This window comes from Asparagus officinalis, chromosome 3 (assembly GCF_001876935.1).
Source record: "Asparagus officinalis chromosome 3, Aspof.V1, whole genome shotgun sequence".
Lineage (NCBI taxonomy): Eukaryota > Viridiplantae > Streptophyta > Magnoliopsida > Asparagales > Asparagaceae > Asparagus > Asparagus officinalis.
The window spans coordinates 68,104,727-68,115,777 of record NC_033796.1 but is presented as its reverse complement, the minus strand read 5'-3'; the positions used below and the strand labels follow the sequence as shown (position 1 = coordinate 68,115,777).

The 11,051-nt window shown below is 37.6% G+C and overlaps 2 protein-coding genes across 2 annotated transcripts; both read left to right on the top strand.

Annotated features, from left to right (window-relative positions):
• LOC109834299 lies at window positions 2,827-3,900 on the top strand. The gene is made up of 3 exons (XM_020402284.1): window positions 2,827-3,227; window positions 3,313-3,549; window positions 3,633-3,900. The coding sequence occupies exons 1-3, from the start codon at window positions 2,983-2,985 to the stop codon at window positions 3,745-3,747; spliced, it is 597 nt and encodes a 198-aa protein (XP_020257873.1). The 5' UTR covers window positions 2,827-2,982; the 3' UTR covers window positions 3,748-3,900.
• On the top strand, window positions 4,550-7,011 carry LOC109834298. The gene is made up of 10 exons (XM_020402283.1): window positions 4,550-4,664; window positions 4,742-4,801; window positions 4,875-5,099; window positions 5,171-5,412; window positions 5,502-5,714; window positions 5,794-5,898; window positions 5,974-6,090; window positions 6,212-6,348; window positions 6,460-6,814; window positions 6,903-7,011. Exons 1-10 carry the CDS (start codon window positions 4,565-4,567, stop codon window positions 6,975-6,977), a joined length of 1,629 nt encoding a protein of 542 aa, XP_020257872.1. The 5' UTR covers window positions 4,550-4,564; the 3' UTR covers window positions 6,978-7,011.

Here is an 11,051-nt window from a genome sequence, read left to right as displayed (position 1 = left end):
TGTGATTATTTAAGTTTGTGATGTGAAAATATGTGAAATAATTTTTTGTAAAAAATAGAGTGATATATAACACATTATAAATTTTTATAATGTGTTATAATCCAATTTAGGTGAATAAAAAAATAACGTTATCCCTAGACTTCCGTCCAATAATTACATCCAATTATTTGGACTTATAATATATGATATACGACTCAGATTTGGGTAGGAGACGAAGTTTTCTTCCAAAAATGAGCGTTTATTTTATATTATAGGAATAAAAAATTGGTACTGAAATTCGTAATTATTGGATCTGTCCTTCTCGGACGGGTTAGGAATATAGTAGTGCATACATCCAACTTTGTATACTTTGTATATTTTCATTCTTGAAAGTTTTGGCAGCACGTATTCGTTGTTCTCCGTGTACAATAAGCGTATGTTGTTCTGCGTTTCGGGCTATTGCTGATACGCATAATAACATCCGCACAGTGTACAGGGAGAACAGCGGGTAGGTGCTGCCGAAATTTTCAAGAAATGAAAATATACAAAGTATATGAAGTTGGATGTAAGCACTACTATATTCTTAATGGATAGAAGCCTTCCTATGACAGCCGATCAATTGGTGTAATTAGTTTCTACGTACGTTTCAAATATATTTTATGTAGAACTAAATTTATATTGTTAAATGATATATGAACGTATGTTAGATTTGTTTTGTATGTATAAGAGTCATGAATGTACTAGTAGTTGTGTGATTTGTCGTAGTTAATAATTATATATAATTTACAGATGAGGGTAATTCCTGACAAATCATGGATAGATATCCCACGGCTTCATAGATTTCGTGACACACGATACAAGGAGGGATGTGAAGCCTTCATACGTTATGCAGAAATGAATCCGAGAAAATTAGCAAGTGGTGCTATGTATTGTCCTTGTTGCATGTGTAGGAATTTGAAATTGCTGAATAGTAATGATATACGGATCCACCTAATGAAATCAGGTTTTGATGAAAAATATAAATATTGGAACTGGCATGGGGAAGGTATCACTGAAGATGAGGATCCAAATGTGCGTGTCGGTACGTCCGGTGGACAACGAATAGATGACACAGAAACAATGTTGAATGATATTTTTCCTCGACCTAGAGAATTTGAGGGTGATGATAATGTCGAGGATGATATCGGAGATAAAAGTGAAGATGATATCGATGTTGAAGCTGAAGAAGTAGGAGATGATGGAAGTGCCGAAAATATTGATGATATGCATTCCTCCGCAGAAATAGAACGAATATTGAAGCTACTAGAAGATAGTGAAAAGGACTTATATGAGGGATGTACCGAGTACTCCAGATTTTCATTTATGCTAAAACTCCTACACATTAAGACACTTAGCGGTATGTCAGATAATTATTTTGAAATGCTTCTTGATTTGCTTCGAACTGTAATACCTGGAGGAGTGAATAGCATACCCCAAACAACTTATCAAGCTGAGAAGATTGTCGCTGCTCTGGGTCTAGATTATAATAAGATTGATGCATGTCCGAATGATTGTATTTTGTACCACAAGGCCAATAAAGACCTTCAAGAATGTCCGACATGTGGAGTTTCTAGGTGGAAACAACGTACAAATTCTTCAATAAGGATTACAACGGAGACAGAGATAACACAGAAGAAAATTCCAGCCAAGGTGCTTCGACATTTTCCATTAGCTCCTAGATTGCGAAGATTGTACATGAACAAAGAAACGGCGAAAAATATGAGGTGGCACAAGGAAGATCGAGTAGATGATGGTAAATTGAGACATCCTGCTGATGCGGTAGCTTGGAAGCATGTTGATAAAATTTATCCTCGATTTGCCGAAGATTGCAGAAATGTAAGACTGGGTCTGTCAAGTGACGGATTCAATCCATTTGGGGTAATGAGCTCTGGTTGGTCTACTTGGCCAGTTGTACTAATGCCATATAATTTACCTCCATTGCTTTGTATGAAACAGCCATTTATGATACTTTCATTACTGATACCCGGTAAGCATGCACCCGGAAATGATATTGATGTTTACTTAGAGCCTCTAATTGATGAGCTGAAACAACTATGGTCTGAGGGTATTGTAACATATGATGCCCATTTAAAAGAATCGTTTAGATTACGTGCTATTCTATTATGGACGATTAATGATTTTCCAGCCTATGCTAATCTGTCTGGGTATTCCACAAAGGGAAAGTGTGCTTGTCCTGTATGTGGTCCGGAATTTGAAGCTCTTCAATTACCACATAGCCGAAAGAGTTGTTATTGGTTTAATCGAAGGTGGTTGCCCTTGAGTCATAAGTACAGAAAATTATCAGCTAAGTTTGATGGCACAGTTGAGAAAAGAATGAAGCCGCGTCAACTCACAGGTACTGAGATCGTTCAATTACTTGAGGGGTTTCCAAAAGTTGTGTTTGGGAAAAAACGCTATTCTAAATTTAGCCCGCTCAGAGTAAGAGATTATTTAAAGTCAAAAAGGCCACTGAAGCGTAAGCGAAAGGTCCGGAAAATGCAAGTTGAGGAAGAAGACCAAAAATTACCTAGAGGATGGACTAAATTTAGTATCTTCTTTCAGCTACCTTATTGGCAAAATCTTAAAATCCGCCACAACTTAGATGTCATGCATATTGAGAAAAATATATGTGATAACATAGTATCAACTCTCCTACAAGATGCAAACAAGTCGAAGGATGATCTACGGGCGCGCCAAGATCTGACTGCTTTGAATATCCGAAATGATTTGCAAGCTCAAGATGTTGGACTTAAAAAATTAAAGTTGCCTCCGTCTCGTGTTACACTGACAAAGAAGCAGATGCAACGATTTTGTGAAATTCTCAAATCAGTAAAGTCTCCGGATGGTTACTCTGCTAACATTTCAAATAATGTCCAAGTGCAAGAGCGAAAACTCTTAGGTCTGAAGACCCATGATTATCACGTTCTTCTCCATCAATTGCTTCCTGTTGCAATCCGTAACAATATGGATAAAGAAGCGTCGAAGATTATTATTGAGTATTGTGGGTTTTTCAGAAAATTATGCTCTAAAGTCATAGATGTAGATGAATTTAAAAAACTTGAAGCTGAGGTCCGAGTTACTCTATGCAATATGGAAGTAATATTCCCTCCTTCTTTTTTTACGGTTATGGTCCATCTTACCCAGCATCTTGCAAGAGAGGCTAGAATCGCCGGACCTGTTACTTATCGTTGGATGTATCCGATTGAGAGGTAAATTATATTTTTTTTTGCATTCATTACTTGTATATGCGTTTTTGAAATTACCGTGCTAATAATTAGTTATTTTGATTCTAAGATACTTGGGCTCCATGAAACATAATGTTCGCAATCGAGCTCGTCCAGAAGGCTCGATAGCTGAAGGATACGTGGCAAATGAATGCTTTATTTTTGCATCACGTTACATGCGCCAGAAGAAAACCACGGCTCAAGTACCAGATAAGGAGAGAAAGCGTGAAAAATATCCGAGATCTCTCTTAGAACAAATTCATGCATATGTGCTGGAAAACCTTGATATGTTCGCAGACTATCGAAGGTAACAAATAACACCCGAAATATAGATGAGACTATTCATTTTACATAATGTTCGCAATGCAAACTTATATATTGTTTATGTAGGCGACATTTGGAGAAGCTTAAGAATGAAACAACCGGTAGGAATGCAGCGCATAATATTCAGAAAAGACATAGGAAAGAATTTTCTGATTGGTTAAGATTTGATGTAAGTATTTAACAATTAATTTATGAACATTCATAATATAACATCCCCTAAATATTCTGAAATTTTTTGTCTTAGGTTGATAAATCACTTCTTGATGGTACTACGTTACCAGATGAAATTATTATACATGCACAACGCCCTTATTATGAAGTGAGACGTTATAATGAGCATTTGATCAATGGATATAAATTTCGAACGCTAGAGACTGATGATAGGAGGGTAACTCAGAACAGTGGGGTCATGGGCTTGTTTGCTCAAGAATGTTTTTCAAGTACAAGAGATCAGAACCCAATTCTAGCTGACATACTATATTATGGCCAATTAGAAGATATTGTTGAAGTAATTTACGGGTTTGGTAAACCAAAACAATGTACTTACACGATGTTCAAGGTTCGGTGGTGTCCTGCAAAAAAGCAAAAGGATCATTATGGATTTACACTTGTCAATCTCCATCGAGAAGTATATACGGATGAGAAATTCATTTTTGCAGAACAAGCTGATCAGTGCTTCTTCGTGAGAGATCCGAATGTCATATCTGATTGGGTGGTTTTGTACAAGGAGCCAAGATCTGTTGTTCTACCTAATAACAATGAAAAAAATATTGAAGAAAGTGAATATAATTATAGTGAACCAATTGGTTCATCTGATGATGTTTGGCAAGAATTCTCTTACGCACAGAATGTGGCGTTGGATGTAGGTATGTAATATATATGTTACACTGCATTAAAGTTTTTTAGCTAATCATAATAAGAACAATGCATTTCATAATAACTTATCTCATGAGCATGTATATTTTTTTTCTTAACTATGTTAATAATTGAAATTGCAGATGAGGAGGATGAGGAGACTCTTTGACCTCGAGGGTGATCGATCACGTAGTATCACCCCTGGTAGTGGTGCTGATGATACACTACCATCTCCGGATGCAGGTATAAAAATTAATTAATACTTTAATATATTTTATCAATTATTAATTATCTAGCTAATAGTGATTAATTTGTTGCAGATGCGGGTTATTCATCACCTGGCCCCTCTGATGCAGTACCAGAACCATCCCCTGATGCAGGTATTCAATATTATAATGCTCAATTATAATGGTTAATTAAAAACTATATTAATGATTCTCCTTTCTTATGTAGGGGATACTTGGACACCGACATATCCATCTTATACATTCCACACGGACTTGCGGCCAAAGACACAGGACTATCTTAGTTTACCTTTACCTCCAGCCTCTCATAAGTCTATGGCTGACGCAAGGAAGTACCATACACGTGCTGCGAGAAAATTAGAAGAAATGCGTGAAATGATTGAGACACGAAAGAAGGTTGCACTCGCAGCAAAGGAAAGAGAGATAGCGAATGGTAAATTGTATAAATACTTTTAATTTTCACATTTGTATATTATATGATATATTATCATGTTATTATTGTAGGTGCTAAGAAGGATCGTATCGAGAACAGACGTGGCGGAGGTAAGCCTGATTCCAAACAACCGCCAAGAGGAATGAGGGCAATAATTCGGTGGAATAGTTCTAATTTGCCCGTTGGTCCATGGTCGACCCGCTTGAATGCATATATTGGGGTTCTAGTGCGTAGAGCGACCATTATCAACCCTTATTTTCAATTTCGAGAACTACCATGGAGCGCATACGAGGCGATATGGACAGCGCTTATGGTAACTACATATTGCTATTACTTTTTATTTATTAATAATTAGTATTTGATATTAAATTATCTTTCCTAAATGTGTATGTAAATCTACAGGACTGCTTCTGCCTTGAGGACTTTGAGGGGGCTTGGAATTATGTGTTCAATGTTAAGGTTGAAGTAGTTCTCAAACAATGGAGGCATGAGATCAAACATGAAACCTATGACAGGTATGAGGAGGACTGGCAGAGGTTTTTAAACCTCGACGCCCGAGTTGACGAGGTTCATTTCACAGCTCTCCTCATGTATTGGGACAGCGATGCCTCCAAGGTTAGTTTCATGAAAATTACTTTATACTTTTAAGATATTAATTTATTGCATATTTGCTAATTTTTTTCTTTTAAAAAAGAATAAATCCACGAAGGGGTCAGAAAATAGAAGAAAGAAGCTGCATGACCACCACTTGGGCTCACACTCCTATGCCAATCTGGAGGATGTTTATTGTCAGGATACGGTAGATTTCCGTCTAAAGTTTTGATGAATTTAATGATTAGTATGATTATGAGTGTGATAATATATAATATGACAGGGAAAATCATTAATGCCAATACACTTGAGGGCGAAAGCGGCGTATGGCATTTTCCGTGATAGATATAGGGGTGATGAGAAGAATCGAGATAAGATCAAGGCAAATCTCGAGTTGGTGGTGAGAGTTATACATATCTTGTGTAGTATTATTAATTCTATTTTGTTGTTAATATTATGAGGAAATGAGAACACAAATAACATTGTCTTTACCATGAATTAATTATATATTTGTGCTTTAGGAGGGATTTGAGGCTGCATCCAAGGAGGCTGCAACTGTGTATATGTCGCAGCAGGAGGAACAATCTGAGCCGGACCCTCACATGCTTTCTGCAGAGGACAACATTACTCTCACACAGCATTTGATGGGTCATAATAGGTATGGATGTAGAAAATTTGAATCAATTTGAATACTACATTCCTATTTATATTTTTTTATCATTATTGAATTCGAGAGGTAAATTTAATATTTATTTCTCCCTAAACATAGGAGAGGGAGATATCCTCTGCATGGTGTTGGAGCTTCACCCGGCGTAAGCATGAGGTCATCCACAGCATCCTCCACAGCATTTACATCCATGAGAGCAGCCCCGCCTCGGTTCCAGGCTATGCCATTTGTCGCACGTATCTCTGCATATTTGCTTGACAAGATTGACTCGGAGCTACATATCCAGGTGACTAATGAGATGACAAGAGTTGCGCTGACGGCGAACTCCATGGATGATCTCCTGGGGTATGTCATGCAATATTTAAGCGGTGCGATTCCTCATGGCGCGTATGGTGGTGTTATACGGATTATAAGCTCGCTTGGCGATAATTCCGGTGCTGGTCAGAGCAGCACTCAGGTACCTTATTTTTTTCTTAAAATAATAAATTCATTTATATTTAATATGTATTAAACACCCCTTAATGATTATTCAATTGACCATTCAGAGTGGAGATATTGGAGGGAGCAGCACACGTTCTCGTAACCAGGATAGAGATACTGCCGACGACGACGACCGATGAGGTTTATGAGGTTTTTTGTGGATTTTTAATGCAATGAACAGCTTTATCTATTATAACAATACTTATATGCTTGTTGGATGTATATATTAGACGGTCTTGGTTGATGCATATTTTGAAGTAGATAGTTGGATTTGTTTATTATGCTGGAATTGATTATATTATGGCTGGATCTGTGCATTATGTTGGATTTGTATATTTTTGGGTTTGAATGGAATTGTCTAAAATCTTGATTATATTTGGATGGTTGGATGTATTCATATATACAGTATTTATTGTATGTATTCATGTATTGGTGTAATTGTACAGGGAAATACAAATTGTAATATATTTTTTTTGCTGGAAAAAGAGCAATCTAGACGGAATTCCATCTAGTATAAACCAAACTAGACGGAAATTCCGTCTAGGTTGTAATAATCAACCTAGACGGATTTCCGTCTAGGTTGGTTCAGTATAGACGGAATTCCGTCTAGGGTCAACCTAGACGGATTTCCGTCTAGGTTGACAACCTAGACGGAAAACCGTCTAGGTTGTCAACCTAGACGGTTTTCCGTCTAGGTTGTTAACCTAGACGGATTTCCGTCTAGGTTAACAACCTAGACGGATTTCCGTCTAGGTTAACAACCTAGACGGAAATGTAACTTCCGTCTAGGTTGGTTTCCGTCTAGATTGATCAATTTAGACGGAAATCCGTCTAGTTTGATCCAAACTAGACGGAAACAGAATAAACCAATCTACCTAGACGGATTTCCGTCTAGATGATCCAACCTAGACGGATTGTAGACCAACCTAGAAGGAAATTTTCGTCTAGGTTGGTCGTTTTTCTACTAGTGAAGCTACACCCTAGATGATTGCATCTAATATCTCTAATATGCACAGCAACCTAAGTAGTGTACATGCAGCAGATTTAGGTGAATAGATGGTACAGCAATTGATGTTCAAAATGCATGAAACTAGTCTCAAATGACTCCATTATGAGTCTATTTTCAGAATATAAAACTTTTACTTCAATGCATGGTGTATAGTAAGAGTCATGCTCTCAGAAAACTACACATATCAAAATTGTAGCAGAAAAACAGAGATCATCATTTGGGAAGAATAATTTATTTTGGGTACTTAACTATATCCCAAAGAGCTCATACTTTGTATGTAAGTAATATTATGGATTAGCTTCCATGTCCCATGAGTTTCATCAATTTTTCATTTTTAAAATGCATGTTACATGCAAAACCACACAGGGGGGTAGACTAGAATTTCCAGCACATACGCTAGCTATTAGAACTAGGTTTAGGCCTACCAAACGTTATTCAAATTAATTCAAACTCCTATCAACATAAATACAATTGAGTCTAATTTTAGAAATAGAAAGAATTTCATGCATGCATGGTATATGTTGAGATATATGCTCTTTACAAAGGACATGACTCAAGCAGACAGTTTCAGACACATGCACTGAGTTAAACCATACTTTTAAACTAGTAAATGATCTTAGAATTAAACAAACAAGATCTCAAATGAAAACCATGAATATGTAGTTTCCAGAATAGAAAGAATTTCATGCATGCATGGTATATGTTGAGATATATACTCTTTACAAATGACATAACTCAGGCAGACAGTTTCAGACACATGCACTGAGTTAAACCATACTTTCAAATAAGTGAATGATCTCAGAATTAAACAAACAGGACTCAAATGAAAGCCACGGAAGTCTAGTTTTTATAACAAAAAGAATTTCTTCGTTTGGATATATACAAAGAAAGTTATGATCTGTTTAGTGGTAGTGTATCTTGCTGGAAGTTTCTGCACAAAATTTCTGTTTCAAGATAAATTGACATGCATGCCCTAAAATGTTACATGCAAGACTAAGAAATTTCTGTTTCAAGATAAATTGACATGCATGCCCTAAAATGTTACATGCAAGACTAAATCCAAATTAACTATATAATTCTGTTACATGCAAGACTAAATCCAAATTAACTATATAATTCAGTTCTAACATCCTTAATAACAACATGCAATTGAGAGTTTTACCTAGGGTTTTGACTTTTCCCCACTTCCTCCACCAAAGCCCTCAACTACCTTCTTTCTCCACTCCTTCTTCTTCAATGTTCTTGAGAGATGAAGGCTTTTGGAAATCTTTTTTTTTTTTTAAGAGGAGAGGTGCTGGAGACGTTCAGAGGAGAGGGAGGAGGTTTTTAAGAGATTTTTCTTCTAAAAATGGCAAAGTGAGAGGTGGAGGGCACATATATATAAGCCCATGTGAAGAGAAATCCTCAATTTGGCCAAAGTTGAGGGCTTTTATGCAAAATTTCCCCCACTTACATGGCTGAACAAATATAATAACTATGTTAATTAGAGAGTTTCACATTAGGTATTTAATGATTTGTTTATCTCTAATCAAGGTTTAAAGCATGGTTAACTTAGGTTTACATGCTAAGTTTGTATGCATGCTATGACTTAGTTAACTAGATCATAATATGAGAATTAGCTAAGTTAAATTCTCATACTAGAAGATTATATGAGATGCAATGAAGAAAAGCATCTACTAAAATATGGATTGGTATCGGTAACGGTATCCGATCAATGAAAGGAAAAAAAAAATTTGGAATGTTACATACTTCCCCCCTTAAGGAAATTTCGTCCCCGAAATTTTTACGTACCCTCAAAATAAATGTGGATATGTTTTTCGCATCTCTGGTTCTAGTTCCCATGTTGCCTCCTCAACGCCTCGATTATTCCATAAAACTTTAACCAGCAATATGGATTTGTTTCTCAGCTGCTTCTCCTTAAAGCCTAGCACTCGAACCGGTTGTTCTTCATAAGATAGATCCTCCCGCAGGGGCAAGGCTTGGTGCGAAATGATGTGTCTGGGGTCTGGTACGTACTTTTTCAGGTTTGAGACGTGGAACACGTTATGAATCTTCTCCAATTCTGGGGGCAAGGCTAGCCGGTAGGCTACATGTCCGATCTTCTCCAAAACTTCGAATGGCCCAAGGTATCTCGGACGAAGTTTGCATTTCTTGCCACCTCTTGTTATTCCTTTCATTGGTGTAGCCTTTAGAAACACATGATCACCAACCTGGAATTCTAGGTCCTTGCGTCGACGATCTGCATAGCTCTTTTGCCTACTTTGGGCCGTCTGCATATATTGCCGAATAGTTTGGATCTTCTCAGTCGTCTCCTGGATTACGTCTGGTCCAAGTAATCGACGATCACCAGTCTCTTCCCAACAGATCGGGGATCTACATTGCCTCCCATATAGGGCTTCATAAGGTGCCATGCCAATGCTAGAATGAAAGCTATTATTGTAGGCGAACTCTACTAGCTGCAAATGCGTAGCCCAATTGCCTCCAAAATCTAAGGTACAAGCTCTCAGCATGTCCTCCAGGGTCTGTATCGTTCTCTCAGATTGTCCATCAGTTTGAGGATGTGCTGAAGTGCTGAACTTCAGTTTAGTCCCCAAAGCTTGATGTAGGCTCTTCCAAAATCTTGAGGTGAAACGGGGGTCTCGATCTGATACAATGGATATGGGAATCCCGTGGAGCTTCACGATCTCTTCAATGTATAAGCTGGTCAACTTTTCCATGGTATACGACATCTTGTAGGGTATGAAGTGCGCTGACTTGGTCAGGCGGTCAACTACCACCCATATGGCATCCTCTCCTTTTGTTGATCGGGGTAGTCCAGTAACAAAATCCATGGTGATGTGATCCCATTTCCATTCTGGAATGGGCAAAGGTTGTAATAGTCCTGATGGTTTCTGATGTTCAATCTTCACCTGTTGGCATGTTAAACATTTTGATACAAATTCAACTATCTCCTCCTTCATGCGGTTCCACCAGAAGTTTTGTCTGAGGTTCTGATACATCTTGGTGCTACCCGGATGAAGAGCATATAGGGTCTGGTGAGCTTCTCTCAATATCTGATCCTTAAGCTCCCCATCATTGGGTACACAAAGGCGATTAACCATCTTCAAAACACCATCTTGAATCTTAAAGTCTGAAGATTTTCCTTGTTCCACCTTCTTCCTTATCTCACATAGCTCCTTGTCTTCCTTCTGTCGCTCCTTGATTT

Coding starts and splice junctions, on each gene's coding strand:
- LOC109834299 (XM_020402284.1), top strand. CDS start 2,983: ATGGATAAAGAAGCGTCGAAGATTATTATTGAGTATTGTGGGTTTTTC. Junction 3,228..3,312: donor TGGATGTATCCGATTGAGAG/GTAAATTATATT, acceptor TTTGATTCTAAG/ATACTTGGGCTCCATGAAAC. Junction 3,550..3,632: donor ATGTTCGCAGACTATCGAAG/GTAACAAATAAC, acceptor TTGTTTATGTAG/GCGACATTTGGAGAAGCTTA.
- LOC109834298 (XM_020402283.1), top strand. CDS start 4,565: ATGAGGAGGATGAGGAGACTCTTTGACCTCGAGGGTGATCGATCACGT. Junction 5,715..5,793: donor GGGACAGCGATGCCTCCAAG/GTTAGTTTCATG, acceptor CTTTTAAAAAAG/AATAAATCCACGAAGGGGTC. Junction 6,815..6,902: donor CTGGTCAGAGCAGCACTCAG/GTACCTTATTTT, acceptor TTGACCATTCAG/AGTGGAGATATTGGAGGGAG.